Consider the following 16,364-nt stretch of genomic DNA (forward strand, 5'->3'; position numbering starts at 1 on the left):
TCAAGCATTAGAAGTGTATCATCCAAGAATTACGTCGACATCTCGTATTACCACGTGCGCGATCAAATTCTCAAGTTAGCCAATTTTAGACCAAAACTTACTTGGGTAGGACGGTGCCAATTTGGAAAAAAAAAATAAAGCGCAAGACATCAGTAACGAGTTAGCTATTTAAAAGATTGCCTCTGCTTTGGGTGCAATTAAAAAAATACGGCATCTTATAAATTGAGCTTGTTCCTGTTAATGTTGTAATTGATATGTATAATAGTTCAGTTCAAGCATAATTTGATCGTTGTAGTATTGTTTGGGGCAACTGCGGTGTTGGCCTCTCTGAAAAACCGTGCAGCCCGTGTTTTATTGTATGCAAGCAATGAAGACGATATTGATAAACTGTTGCAGGCACTCGGCTGGCGAAAACTTAGTCATCAAAGACTAACAGCCATCTAGCGATCTCTGTTATGATGTTCACAACTTTACAAGGATTGACCGTGAATACCTACAATCTCGATTCGTATCTCGAAATGACATTACTTCCAGTATACTTCCACAGCCCCACACCAATTGTTTAAAGAGAAATTTTTCCTACAGCTAGGGGTACTATGTTGTGGAACAGCCTTTCTCATGAACTTCGATCTACAGTTTCTGTAAGCGAATTTAAAGGTAAACTGCGTCATTACAGTTTGAATGAGACACCGCATCCTTATAATACTGTATTATTTATTAATTAGTTTAGTTATGCTGAAGGAAATTTTACCGTGTATAAATAAAGTTATCAACTCAACTCAACTCAACAGCAATCTGTAGCTCCGCTACCAGGCTGGGCTAAATTTATATATTAATTCAAAGACATTAAAGGTTTGCTGGCCTTTATTTTGATATTTTATTACTTGTAACGAATCACAGTAAAACCATTTTGTCCGTGTAATTTTCATACTGTATCTGCAGTGAATGTTTTTGTGCGGCCAATTTATATGAGAGTACTAGTAAACTAAATTATAAGCAAACTGACCATGGATTCTGCAGTGAGAATCAATGAATCAGCGCAAATTAAAATTTTATCAAGCTTCATAGCAAGTGGTCGCACATTTTGAGTTTGTTTTGGGAGAGTTATTAACGTTTGCGGCACCCTGGGTGGCAATGGGAGTTTTTGCGTTTCCGCTCTCAGTGAGCGGCGAAGCCACGAGTACAAAAAAAAAAATAATAAACCTGTGGCACCCAGGATACGTTTGCTGCTGAGAATTGGGGAAAATGTTGCCCAATAATGAGTGAAAAAAAGGGTGTCGGGGAATTTTTATTTTTTGCTTCTTTTAATAGTTATCTCAATTTTAGTAAAAGGAATGCTTGTTTTATTACCTCTCAAAGTTTAACTGCGTGTCGAAAACAAACCAGACGATTAATCAAAATTTCTGGACAAGAATTTTTGGAGAAAGGCGTCAAGAAGACATAGCGATATTGATCGCTACCTTCAGCTTAAATCCAACAGAAAACGAACTTGATTAGTGAGCCTCTACACTTCAGGAAAGCGAGCACTATATTTAGAAAATATGTCATGAAAGTTCCAATGTAATTGTGTGACAGTTTATCCTATTTTTAAGTTGCGTGATTCAGGGAATCTAGGAATAATAGAAATCGGAAGCACGTGCCTGCGGAAATCTCAATTAGTTCAGTCGATGATTACCAGTTAATTAGCACCAGATTGTAAACCCGTTTCATCTTATCAACGAAACATGTAAGCTTGCGTGTCAGGTAATATTCCGTGATCAAAGAAACTGTTTAGAAAAGGTTTTAAGCCAATCAAATTAGGTTTCGCTAAGTTTTTAAGGAGTGCCGTGTGTTGAGTCTTTTTAGTACAAGTACACAGTCAGAGGGAGAGAGTAAAACGAACCTTGTAATCTTAAAATAAACTTGTGAAGTTTGCGAAGAACGGCCTGTTGAGTCTTGGCATTCGCAACAAATATTAAAATGATTGATTTTAACAAATATACCTTCGTAATCTAACAATTCTAAGCTGTCAGAAATATATCCTTTACTAGGGTTTGCGTCAAACGTTCGACTGTAAAGCGGCGCCAAAGAATGATGGTCATTTGGGGCCTACTGATACCTTAAATCTATAAATAAGCTTATCTCAAGACTCTTAACCTCAGAATAAGGATGACGTGGTACGAGGAGCCAGAAAGAAAAAAACTACACTTAAACTTATATAAAGGCTTTTTATCTTGGCGTAAACTGAACATATTAGAAACGATACTTGATAACTGCCACAGATAACCAACTGAAGTAAGAAAATGATACCTACACCTGTAAGTAAGAAAGGTCTTCGTGATTCTGTCCCGTAAAGCTAAGGTAAAAAACATAAATGCAAAATATGTTACTGTTATTGCTGAAGAAAATCAAAGCTGTGTAAGTCATAGAAGATTTTCAATTTTACAGTCTTCACGAAGAAGGACGGGAAAAAAATTGGTAACTGATTCGTTTTTGATAAGCAAACTAGATTACGAAAAGCGTTAACAATGAATAGAACAATAAGTTCAAAAAAGCTAAAATGTTATTAACACTCTACAGTAATATTAGGTGATGGTTAACCTCGCGAAAGTGATAATATTCAGACGTGTTCTTAAAATTCAGAGATCATAATGTCAACGTAAGTCATTCAAGAAATGTTGTCTTATATACAAACATCTATGCCCCCCATGACCTCTTATACTTTCAGAGTATGGATAGCATTCTAAGCCCTGAACTATTCAAAACTTTCATTGAATCTAATCCCTGCTGCCCTCACCCAAGAAAATCAAATATCTGTCGGCACATTTTCTTCCAACCCGTGGAAAATAAAACAGTGTACGCACGTATGCTCTTTCACAATGCCAATTGTGACATCTGATAAGACATGGACTCTTTCTTCAAGTGCTTAATATTTTTTGTCATTGCCAGTGGCTAAAAACTACGACTAATTTCTTGGGTGTTCATTTTCCTACTTAGAAAAGAGCACGGGTGTCTATTCCGTTAGGACTGCTCGCTATATGGTGAGTGCTCGCTATATCGTCATATGGTTGCACTACCAGAAGAAACAAAGACATGGCATACCATCGAAAGACAAATACGTGTGGGCTGAAATAGGATACCTGAAATAGCAACTGATTCAAGTGTCTTCAATTTAATAAGACTTCTCAGTTAGTTTCGAAATTTTCGAACATGACTGCGTTTTTACATTGCCGTTTGCCGAATGGAGGAACGTTAAATAGCAGCAGAGGTTTGATAAACCAATTCATGAAGAATGCTTTCAAGCATATTTACTCCGAAATTAACCGGGCGGGAAGCCGAATACAAAACACAAGTGTTGGAAAAGCTGGAATGATTGCGGATTTGGAAACTATAGAACCATTATTGTCTTTAATATTCAGGTGAGAAATCTAATTAAGAATCAAGGTTTGAAATTGGGTGTAAAATTTTATAGCTGCTAAAAATCACAAGCGCTCGAAAAAAAGCGAGCTTGAAAAGGATACCAGTGGTTAGTACCTGCTTCCCAAATGCTCCAAATGTCAGGTAGAGTGCTGTAACCTTTCCAAAATTTCAAGTTCTTTGGCTGAAACTCAGCACTGATTCAATTTTATAATAGCGTTCCTCCTATGACAATGTTTTGCCAGAGAAAATAAAACAAAACATTTTTTTTCAAAATAGGCTTAATCTAAGAATGAATAGAAAACACAAAAGCAAAACGATAAAAACAAAGTTGGCGAGTAAGACGTTAATAATGGAAAGGGTTTAATGGAGCGCTTGTGGCCGGACCGCCCCACATACTCACGGGAAATTTAGTGCCTGAACTTTGCAGGTTTTCATTGTTGAGAAGGTTTGAAAAAGTAAATGAAGAAATGATAAGAACAGCAGAGAGCCAAAAACGTAGCAGTTCAAACTTGAAGCCGCTTTGTAGTTTTATCTCAACTTGAAGCTGATAAAAGTTATTTTAAAACTTCCAAAATGATTACAGAACTGTCATTTTGGCATATTGGCCTGATTTATATACAGATACAATGGATGGTTACTCTATTTATCCTCAAAGTATTGGAGACTTCTTACACGCTTAGCTTAAAAAAAACTACTGAGTCGAGTTTTTTAAAAAAATGAAATTAATGAAAGGAAAGAACATATCTACTTGTATGACGATCGAAGATACATTCGGTGGGACGCGAGCTCTCTCTCAGTTCGCTGCGTCATCCTTGCATGCAGGCAGGCATGATTAACTTTGATGTGATGCCAGAAACAGTAAATTACATTGAATGGAAGATAATAACACTGGCTAGTCCGAAACCCTAAGTTAGTGTCCAATGTCTACATTGGAGAGGATTTGTATTATTGCGACCACAGCGCCACCAGACTGGGACGGAAACATGAGAACTAAATGGAGAGAGTTGGTACCCGCTGTAGAACGAGTTAATGAGGGCGTTTACAAACATTATAGGAAAATCACTCCTACAGTTCCGGCGCGTTTTTCTTCATGTTTATTATCAATGGAATCTGCCTAAATCATTGACGAAAGTAATAACTTTCTCAGTGACATACTACCACAATGAAAAGGCAAAGAAGTAAATACATAATATAAATGTATAAAATGCGCTACATTACGGGAATCTATTCCACGGACAACTTGATTTATTTCGATTTAACTTCAGAGTTTTCATAAAGAAATTGTTTCTAAAAAATAAACTTGCCCACGGGATATTTATTGCCTGAACTTTGCAGGGTTTCCTTGCTGAGAAGGTTTAACTAAGGTTCCAACAAGTAAATGAATAAAAATTTAATTAAAAAGAGCAGAGAACGGAAAACATAGCACTTCAAACTGAGTTTTTGCAAAGTAGATTATGGAAAGATTTGATCAGTTAAATTTTGAGATTACACTTTCTTCTTTCCAAACTGATGACCTAAGTATAGAAAAACGTCACTCCTACGAACTTAGACAAACGATAATGCAGCCTCTAATAAGCAACGGGTAGTTGAAATAGAAAATGACTACCCCGTGTCAGGCTCATTAAAAAAAAAAAAAAGAAAAAAAAGAAAAGATTACTGACACGATAGGAAAAGGAATTTTTAGAATGCAGACTTTAAAAAAATGTATTTATCAAGATTAATTCAAATAATTGTACATTTTAAAACGGCAGAACAGACTTAAGAAAAAAGAAAACTTCTAAATAACCAAAGGGAATGTTTTTCTTTGTTTTCTTTGTCACTCAGATATTGACAGTTTGTTCCATCCTGACGTTGAAACACAAATATGCGATTCCTGCGTAAAACAACAAGGCTAAACAGGAACATGATATTTTAATGGATGGCGAAAATATTCATGAGGCAGCTCTATAATGCTAGTTATGTTTGCATCGGATCTAGCTAATTGGCAGTTAATTGCTCATTGTTTATTTCCCGATAATTCAAACGTTTTCCAAACTGAGTGATGCGTGTGATTTAAATATTCATAGAAACATAACGGTAAAAGGCATAAAATAAGATGACCAGCCTAATTCCAAGCCTAGACAGGTTCAAGAAAGACACCTCTGACTACAACAATTAGACGAGTTGTTCATCAGGAGGATAGCCAAAATCGTCAGCGTCTTGTTCTTGCTGACTCTCCTCTGTCGAGAAAGGTAACCTGAATCTTTGTTTCTAAATATACCTGTAGCGGTATATCATTGTTGTTGACGACATTGAGCTGAGTGGCTTTAAAGGAGAGAAAATGAGAATGGTCAACATTAAAATGAATTAATTCATGGTTTAAGGGTCGCAATATACACGAAGCACCTAAATCATCTCGCAGTGGGTGAATAGGCCAGATTTAAAGGGTGGGATATTTTCAATCAAGTTAATTCACCTAATAGAGAGAGGAGAATGATCTACTTCAAAATTTTGGCTTTATGTTATTTTGCCCTTTTTCTAACTGTTTGAAATATAAAATTACCGACTTTTCTTAAATAAAAAATTATAGTATCTTATCAGCCCTCTTTTGGGTGATTCTATTCCACAGCTTCACTGCAAAAGATATCGGTGTAAAAGTTTGCCAAGATATATGGAATGCGGCGGGAAGCAATTTAAAAGTCCCCTTGGAATTAAAAGTTGACTTAACTGGAAGTACTACCCCGGTGTTTACTCCGGAACCAGCAGGAAAAACCAAAATTGATTCATCCCCAGTGTTTCAAAAGTTCAAAGGTAATTCACGTTCTTACCACAGCAACCACAGAGAGCTTAGCTTAAAATTTACTACGTGAGATTAAAGTAAAGAAAAAGAAAAGCAAAATAGAGAATAGTTTGGCCGTTTATCTTTGACTTCTCTTAAGGGAAACAAACAAGAAAACCCGTCATTCACATCCCCTATTTAGAAAATAGCCCAAAGAAAATACTTTTGCTGATTGGTTTAAATTCGTGTTTCTATTAAACAATTAGATTATGAGCTCGAGATTTCTATCTCGAGCTCATAACCTAATTGTTTATTAGTATAAATCTACTAGCGTTCTATCACGCATGCCGTTCTCTGATTGGCTACGCCACTCGCTATCTATTCTTTTGTAGATAGTGAGTAGTGTAGCAGTGTACCCTTGTTAACAAAATGATTGTCCCTTCTTGGCGAGAACATAATAAGCCATTAGAGCTTTAACCTCCGAAGTATTCGCACTTAAGTAATGGTTTTTGTCCACGACACCTTCTTTGGGATTTGAATGCATATTTAATCGAATTCACTGTGTCTTAACTTGTTGCGGTGCGAAAGTTAGATACCAATTGAATAAAACTATTTACGACACGAAATTTATTTTTTATTTTTGAGGGCATGCCCAGCATAATGGGCAGAAAGGTCAGAAAGGGCAGAAAAGGCACCAAAACCAGTACTGTTTGTTTTTCTCCTCTGGCACGCGCGCATGCGAATTCCACGAGCGGACGCGCCTTCCCACGTGCATTTCACGCGTTTACGTAAAAGGTAAATGCATGGTAAAATAACTTAATTATAAGGCCAGAATACAATTGCGAATTACGAAATGACCCTCTCTTAGATTGCCTAGTTTTTACATGTCCTGTACGTATAGAGATTGGAGCGAGTAAACTTATGAAAGATTTATTCATAAGTTTAAGACTATATAACCTTTTAGCGGGCAAAAAAACCCGCTGATTTTAGAGATGGAACTTGATAAAGAGCTAGAGTTATCGATCCAGAGGGCGATGGCAGAAGTCGAGAGAGATCTCTCACTTTCGCCAATAGTCTGATGAATCTCCTACCAGATGAAAAAATATCTCGTCCAGAAAGGACTTTACGGGTGTCGCTGGACAAAAACGTCATGGCAAGAGTGGCTAACAGGCATATACGGCATTCCAGGGAGCTAAAACTCCACAAGAAACTGGCCATAAAAGAGAAGACAATCTCACTCCTCATGGATGCTTTACGCTCAGCTTTTGAGCGGTAGAACAACGATGAAACAACAATGGCTCCTTTAGGAGCCACAAAATTGATGAAAGTCAACAATCGACAAATACCTGTGCTATCAAAATTGTGCCAAAACAGCTTGGCGCCAAAACTTAGCCGTAAAATTAACTGCTAACGCAACTGCAACTGATGAAAATATTTTCCCCAGTAAATACCAATAAAGAAAAAACGCTTTGGTGTAGTTTCGTTGAATATAGACTTCTGGTGCAAGATCGAACCAAAATCTAGCCGCCAAAATGTGGGCGCGAAACTTATTACGCAGGTTATGATAAGCTGTTTGAGCCAGGGTTATCAGCATACATAGTAATCAAACTTGACCAGATTAATTGTCCGCGCCTTTGTTAGTGGAAGAACAAAGGTACGAGAAAAGATGACGCCTGAACAATGGCTTTCTTTAAATCGCAAAACATAAGCCTATAACTGGAATTGTATTTAGTGTACATAAGTCAAACAAACAAATAGTTTGTTACGAAACTCCCTGGAATGGTTGGCTAGTAAAGGTAAAGCGAATTCCTAACCATACACTGTACATCCGTAAGATATATTTCAAGTTTCATGGGATAAAATAAGGATTCAGGGTTAAGTTATTTAGTTAAGTTTCTTTGAGTACAACGCACACAGTGTTAAACTAAAGCTAGAAATGGTTAACCTTTTGAATACCAAAATTTCGCCAAGAAATACCGTCTTTAACCGTTTAGTCAGGTTTTTTAGCTGCCATGACGCTAAATAAGCCTAATTTTTGCTAAGAAAGCTTTTTTTTACTAAAAGGAGAGATTTTTCGAGGATTAGTAACAAAATTGAGCAAAATTTCAATTCCGGGCATGCGCTTTTTTTTTTGTTTTTTTTTTTTTTGCCATTAGCCGTTCTCAATTTTGTTTGTTGCCCCTTTCATTTCTGTTTTTCTCGGCCCTTTTACACTGACTACCTTTTGCATTGTATGTTCTTTCTGGCTGCCGTGAAAAGTTGGATGTTAATTACGGGCGAAGCCTAGAAATGGACCTTGATCAATCATAGGTGTAGTGGACCATTTTACCACCGTTTTTGCACCAAAAACTGACAATGTTGTTTTTCGATTTGCGACGTCGGAATGTCGTCGATATCTAAACCTGAACATTTTTCGGAAAGGCCTAGCCGAGTACTACGTTCTGCTTCTCGAGAAAATCTGATGACATTTAAATTGATGACGTCACAAGTGGTACAAAGAGCACGACCATTAATTACGCATATATGCGTAGTTGGTATTCAAAGCGTTAATTAAGTGTGCGCGAGTATACAATACCTTAAAATGATTTACAAGTCATCACAGTTCATTTGCGAAAAACATTACCTATTTCCTGGGATAGTTCATACCGGTCGAACTAATCGAATTCTTTTGTATGATTTGTAAATGAGCGCGCAAGTTAATTTACTTCTTTCATGAGTAATATTTAAATTTGGCCTAAAATGTCAATTGACCTGACTGATTAATGATCTCGTGGCATTGATTTAAATAGGTCTGTAATACTCTCCGGAGATGACAAGAAAATGAATGCCTGTTCTCAAAATAATTACTCATATATCGTACTTGCAAATATTAAGCTGAAACGCCCATTTCCGAGTAAGAGCTGGAACGAAAAGTGAAATAATAGCTTCCATTCCTCTTCGGTGAGCTCTAGTTGCTCCGCAAAACTGACTGACTTCCGAATGCAAATTCTTAAGCTTGGAGATGTTAAATCCTGGTATTTTGTCAGCAGCAATTTTAATATTTCTCGCAACTAAGTGGGAAAAAAATAAATTTATATGGATATCCTTGATTACTACTCAAACTTGCAAACTAACCCTAACCCTAACCCTAACCCTAAAACCTAACCCTCAGCTTTTATAAGCTTAAGGGTCATAAAATTAAACTATGACATCATTTATCCAAAAATATATGCAGGCTTACCAAACCAGTTATACCGACCATGACTGCCATACGATAAAAAAATAGAACATGCATGATATCACTGATAAACCTGTCAAACCAGTGACACCAACGAGAACTGCCAGAAGATAAAAATAAAACATGATATCATTGATAAACCTGTCAAACCGGTTTATAACCTGTTGTTAAGAGTAAAATGGAATATGACATCATCATATTATAATTAATGTATTCCACAGCACGTTAATAAGATTTCCCCCGCAAGCCTATGACGCAATCGCTGTTAATTAATTCAACCTCACACTAATGAGATTCCACCTCACAAATCCGGAAACCGTGGTCCCTACTATACTACTGAAGAATAGGCTTAGGGAAAAGAAAACTAATAAAGAACAAAAGGGAATGTAAGTGAGGAATAATCATCGCAGTAAATTGTCCAATTTAAGCAATTAGACAATTTACTGCGATGATCATTCCTCACTTTCATCTACAACCGCAGTTCAGATATGAATTATTTCATATATACTTCACATCAAAAGGGAATGTCTTTTTTGTTTTCTTTTTCACTCACATATTGTCAATTTTCCCCGTCCTGACGTTGAAACACAAATATGCAATACCTGAGTAAAACAAGAGGACTCAAATGGATGGATGATCGACTCTAATGGATGGCGAAAACTTTTGCGAGGCAGCTCTAAAATGCTAAATTGGACCTACCTTGCTAATTTATTACCTGATAACTAAAGAGTTTTCCATTGAACCGAACTGAAGTGATGCGTAAGATCTAGATATTAAAAAAAAAAAAACATGATTGTAAAATCCATAATAGAATGAATCGAACAAATTTAAAGAGTGGGGTATTTTCGATCAAGTTAATTCACCTAATAGAGAGAAAAGAATTTTTACTTTCAAAATGTTGGCTTTGTATCAATTAAACCACTTCCTTTTTTTGAGGTTTTATATAAAATTGGCGACTCTGTTTTTTAAAAATACTAAATTCTTACTTCTTGTCAGCCATGTTTTGAACCGTTCTGTTTCACAGCAAAGCTGCCGTATTCTCGCCAAAAGAACTCGATTCAAAAATTTGCCAAGAAATATGGACAGTTGCTGGAAGCAATTTAAAAATCCCCTCAGAATTAAGAGTTGACTTAACTGGAGGTACTAACCAAGTGTTTACCCCGGAACCAGCACGAACAACCAAAATTGCTTCATCCCAAGTGTTTTTCTAAGTTCAAAAGTAATTCAGGTCCTTACCACAATAATTACAGGGAGCTTAGCTTAAAACTAATTGACTGAGCAAAATTAAAGTAGGGAAAAAAAGAGCAGATATAGAGAAAATATATAGTTTGCTCGTCTATCTTTGACCTACGGCAAAGTCGGCCGCCATTCACATCACCTATACAATCATGTAGCATGATAGACACCTGCTTAATGCGGACAGCTTTGCCTGTGCCGACCGGAAAAGCTTAAAACGGACAGCAGTTAATTAGGATAACGGACACTTTCGGTGTAGCGATTATGTACGTACGTACCGTCAGAAAATGAAATATAAACGACAGTAGCGTAAAAGCGTAAAATGTTTTTTACCACGACTTTCTTAATCTGGTTCATAAAGCCTTATAAGGAGCTCGAGATTTCTATCGCGTGATAGTTGATTCGGGCTGCGCCCTCGTCAACTATCGCGCATAGAAATCGAGAGCGAATGTTTTAGCATAAATCTACCAGTCGTTCAAAACTTTATCTAAATCCTCTCCACAAACACTTGAAAAACGCCAAGAAGCGGCCGTCATTTTGTTAACAAGGGTACACTGCTATGGCACTCACTATCTATCACAGATTATATAATAACCCTAATTATTCTCGCATTTTGATTTGTTCTTGCCTATGATCTATTAGAGGACAGACGCACGATTGACGTAATCATTACAAAGTTTTACCCTCTGTGTTTAAAAATGGCGGAAAGTTTTGAAAATTTAGATAATATTTTACGCGACTGGGCGGAAGATAAGGTACAAAAAGATATTGTCAAAGCCTTGAACAGGTGCGAGAAGCAGGAAGAAGAAAGAAAATACTCGAGCAGACGAGCGAGGCTAAACCAAAAACACAATTTGTCTTGAAATTACCCTATGGTAAGAAAACATTGCTTTGTCTCAAATTTACCAAACCCAACAGACAAACTGTTTATGAGATTAGTTTATTTAAAGAACCCAACTTTTCTCAGTCTCAAAATAATTGTTGACACAGATTGATGTCAGGAATGAAACATCAAAACATCACTTCGTAAGATCAGTTAAGATAAATTCCGACGCGAATGTTCCAGTCCGTTTCAGGGCACAGCAGCGAGCAAAGTATAGCTCACTACAGCTCATGGCAAGCTGTATCGCCGCTATTAAGTGTCTCCAACACTATATCAAACTTATTTGAGAATCATTAACAACAGAGCACACAAATTTCTAGCGTCACTAACGCTCCTTTCAGTCAAAACTCGAATCGAATGGCCTCTTGTGTTGATCGCAACCACAAGTTTTCCGAGCGTATTGTTCAACTCCTGTAATATTCAAAGCAACGTTCAAGCTTTTCGGCTCACAAGGCTTCTCTGGTGACAAAAACTGACTTGACTTTTCCAGCATTTTCTTCAAGTTTTGTATATTTCGCAATTCAATTCTACTTTCCCTGTAAGTTTTCTTTCCACCAAAAGTGACGCTCGAGTCAAGTTTGACAGTGCGTGATTTTCCTGGACCAACATTATTCTTTGCTAGGCATAGCAACTAATGAGTTTGCTTCATTTTATATAGACAATAGATTACGTCAAATGGCTTTTTTGTGTTCGCCAAAGTGGGCAAAGGCTGGCTTTCGAGTTATGTTGAAAGATTTTGAAATAAAAAAGCTTTGTCTGAGTAGTTTGTTCCGTTAGTATATAAAACAAATAGATTCCATTTTGCCGTGCGTCTGTTCAGTAATAGATCACAGATGACGTAAAAATGTGGTAAGAACAAAAAGTGACACACAAGGCGACAGCTGTAAAATAGATAGTGAGTAGCGTATAGCCAATCAGAAAACGACATTCGTGATAGCAAGGTAGTAGATTTATACTAATACTATATATTATGGTGTAAATTATTTTTGCGTTTCAAAAAATGGCCCTCGGCTTGTCCTACAAAGAGGACAATTTTTTGTTGTTCATGACGTCATATTATGTCAAATGACATCACAAAGTCCGCCATCTTGACCTCGCCATCTTGGATTTCACAAATCAGTCAGTCACAAAGTTTAACGGTAGTAACTCTGACTGGATTGCTGTTACTGACAGAAACGATTGAAACCAGCGTGGGCACCTTGTTCCCCTTTCCTAATTCCAAAGCAAAAATACGAAACCGAAACAGAGACAGACAGTAATTTGTTATTAAATTTGTTTTTTTTAAGGTGGGAGGTGATTCTAATTGCTAAAAGATTTCCTTTAATTTTTTTTTCTGTTTTGTTTTTCACAGCTCTTCTTCAAAACAATATCAAGACAAACCAGGACGACTTCCTCCATTTGATAACGCAACCAGGTGGACCCGTTCACGAAGCAATGGAATACCTTAACAAAAATGGGATACTAACTCCACAGCAGGTATAAAATACCCTTTTAAAAGAAAGTCTAATTTTTGAGGGCTTGATCTTTAGAAAATATTAATATTAAATCGTGGAGATAAAGCGACAACGTTTATTTATGTATGTACATGTATTGCGTAATACATTCGCGCCCTAGCGATGGTAAATGTGCATTCGTGCTACCTCAATGGCATATTTAGGGTTTGTACAAAGTCTGAACTAACTTTTTACCCCCTATACCCAACCTCACACCCTTCCAATATGACTCCAATTTCCAGGCAATGGTAAAACACACTGTATTGTAAAATCCTAACGAAAACAACACGCTGGACTTGATCTACAACATATTAACTTGCCCGGTACCTTCGTCTGAGACGAACAAGACCAGTGTGTCGAACAAAATTGCTTGTCATATCCTCCTTAATCACTTTGTCTTCGCCACTTTCCGCCTCATTTGTGTAGATAGCCACTTCAGTGACAGAGAGGACTGTCTTCTCACCAGCAATATAACTCTCACACTGTCCATGCTATACCAACAGACATTTAAGAGAATATTGCCGAACCAATTGCAGACCTAACTGAGGTAATGAAAAAGTGCAAAAACAACATATTCCATTGGGTTAAAGTGCCACTAACCCCCAAAGTGTTTTTCCTTAAATAAAATGTACTAGTTTCCCTGATTACTTCAGAGAAAAAAATATCTCGTTTGATAAGACCCCTGCGTTTCTACAGGCGTTTAAGCATGTAATTTCTATGTTCACGACCGCGCAAAGTGAGATCCGGGTCGGGCTACTGGTGACGTCACTTCAGGAACCGGACTAAAACACTCAAGAGACCTTTGACTGAGCTTCGAGGGCTGTCCTATCTTACCAAAACTGGACAAGATTTTTAAGTGAAAGAAGTGTATCATCTAGCATTACAATTCGGAGTAGTCTAGCTACAGTTTGGGCGGCTGCGATGTATATATTTTTTTCCTTTTCGAAGTGCAGGTCGCCAGTCGAGATCGCCGCATTGTAATTTAGGCCAGGATCTGGATCGACAATTTGCCGGTCCATTTGGGTTATAAAGGTACAAATAATGGCTGGAGAGTTAACTTACAGCTCTTAAAGAGTTATAAAGATGTCAATGAGCACGAAGAGTTGGTAATTTGACTTTAAGGAACGTGCAGATTTCGGAGTGTCAAAACATTTTTTGACTCAAACATTTCATTTTCCCCGAAATACAAGTTAAATGCGATGCAGTCGTAGTCCACTCCTGCCTAATAAAGAACTTGTAATATTTTTTGTCACAGAGAGAAATGGCAATGCATATAGATGGACAAGTCTGATGAAAGAAAATATTTAAGACTTGTTCTTATCAGATGCAATGTCTACTGTTGTATTTTCCTAATATTTTTTGCACAACAAGAAAAACACACGTGCGATAAATGTTCGTTAAAAGCTTTATATCAACCCTTTTTTCCGTTGAATAATCCGGTATTCTGCATTTGCCATTTCGGATTTGACTATTTTGTCAGAAAAACATATGCAATTTTTTTTAAAATGAATCCAAAACGACGGCGGAGTCGAGCAAGATGGCGGCGATACTCCAGTTACTAGGTTGACAGAGACATGCAGCCTTGGTTTATAGCGTACTTCTTTTAAAAATTTTGGACATCCATGATATGGTCGATTGACACCTGTCAAAACGAGGTATCCGCTGACTGGCATCACGTGGCCATATTGCGGGCTTAAGTTTAGAGCTCATCGATGTCACATGTTTCTTTTAAGTTGATTCCTAACCAAGTTCTGGTTTTCGTGACCAAAGTCACGTGGAGACGAGGGTATAGTGTGAATCGGAACATTCCTGTGTAAAGCATTCCTGTGTAACCATTCTTCGCGTTCCTAATGTAAGATTTCCGTGAAGAGCGGTAGATAGATAGGTAGATAGATATGGGTCAGACAGCTTGATGGTTAATCAGTTTTGGCTACGAAAGAGAGATACAAAACCGACAATGAATTGAAGACTATTTACGGTTTTTGGTGCAATTGATTTTGGAAATACTAGTTTCAACCACGCTGTACAGATTCAAGACACCATATTTGTTTATTAATTTAAGAGCCCATTAACCGATTCATGCGCACGCTCGCGCACGTTGCTAAGGAGGTGAAATTTCACTTCCGGTCACTTACGTCAGCCTGAGCACGGAAAATAAAAACAACTCAAAAACTTGCAAATTCGCGTACATTTTAGATGTTTTTCTTTGTGTTTCGCAAAATGCAAAGTAAAAAAAGTACAAGCAAGGACAAAATAAGAGAAAGACAGAAAAACAAGAGCAATAGAAAGAAAAAACTAACTCCGTGTGGCTTTGTTTGATCTTACCGAAGTGTGCTGGTAGTGTAAATTGCGCACGCGCTGATAGGGTAACTTTCAATAGATATCGGGCGCACTTCCGGTTTTTTTAAATGCTAAAGGAAACGCGGTTTTTCATTAAATCCAGCCTTCTTCGACGAATTTCGATTACAGCCAACGTTGGCAACATAGCTATGCATTCCTTTTTCGAAATCATGCTTTTTTCAGAAAATTAGGAATTTTTCAAAATTTTGAAATGCTCTCAAACTCTGACCTTTTAGAAATGAAACAAAATCGATGCATAGCGTAATGAGGATTTAAATTAGAATATTAAATCAATGAAAAAAATCCCGAGAAAGTAATTTGCCTGGGAGCCTTTGTCTTTTTTTTGTATTAGTCATATGACCATGGGCGTGGCCTGATGACGTCATCACTAGTGTTACTGGTCATGAAAAAGTTGAAACACATGAAATAACTCTGAACTAACTAAAAATGAGGAGGTTAGATGAGACTAGATTTTCCTTAGCAACGGCTCGAAAAGATTGGTTAATGGGCCCTTAAGGGGACTGCAGACCTTGGAGACTCAAGCATTTGGACCTATTTGTGACAGGCTGTTTTTAGCATTTTTAGCATTTTTTTTTTTTTTTGAAGGGTCCGAGCTCTCAGTTCACGCAACTCGCTTATGTTTAAATCAAATTTGACAACAAATCTGAGCAGGATTAAAAAGTTGAAGTGACGGGTTTCAGTCACGCAGAAAAATCCAAAGATGACAATTAGTGGATTAAATACCGGTCTCTAAAACGCATTTTCTGCAAATAAGCAATGGGAACCCCATACTCATAGAAACCCGTCAATTGCTTTCTCATGGTAAAATGGTTAGCGGTATTGCTCGTGGGCGCGTACGCACGACTACGACGTCGACGACGACGTCGCACAACATGGCGGCCCTACTTTAGCTAATATGACATGCCGCCTTGGTTTACAGCGTGCATCTTCGATATCGGACATCCATTTTATGGTCAATTGACACCTGTCAAAACAAGGTATTCGCTGACAAGTTTCACGTCACCATATTGCGGGCTC

The 16,364-nt window shown here is 37.4% G+C and overlaps 1 protein-coding gene across 1 annotated transcript; it reads left to right on the plus strand.

Moving 5' to 3' along the window:
• The first annotated feature begins 3,189 nt into the window (after positions 1 to 3,189).
• LOC149111743 (uncharacterized) lies at positions 3,190 to 13,077 on the plus strand. The gene is made up of 3 exons (XM_089288854.1): positions 3,190 to 3,398; positions 5,969 to 6,189; positions 12,845 to 13,077. Exons 1-3 carry the CDS (start codon positions 3,190 to 3,192, stop codon positions 12,973 to 12,975), a joined length of 561 nt encoding a protein of 186 aa, XP_089144980.1. The 3' UTR covers positions 12,976 to 13,077.
• The last annotated feature ends 3,287 nt before the right edge of the window (positions 13,078 to 16,364 follow it).

The sequence above is a fragment of the Orbicella faveolata genome, unplaced genomic scaffold (assembly GCF_042242905.1).
Source record: "Orbicella faveolata isolate gen_17 unplaced genomic scaffold, um_ofav_v1 contig_2, whole genome shotgun sequence".
Classification (NCBI taxonomy): Eukaryota; Metazoa; Cnidaria; class Anthozoa; order Scleractinia; family Merulinidae; genus Orbicella; species Orbicella faveolata.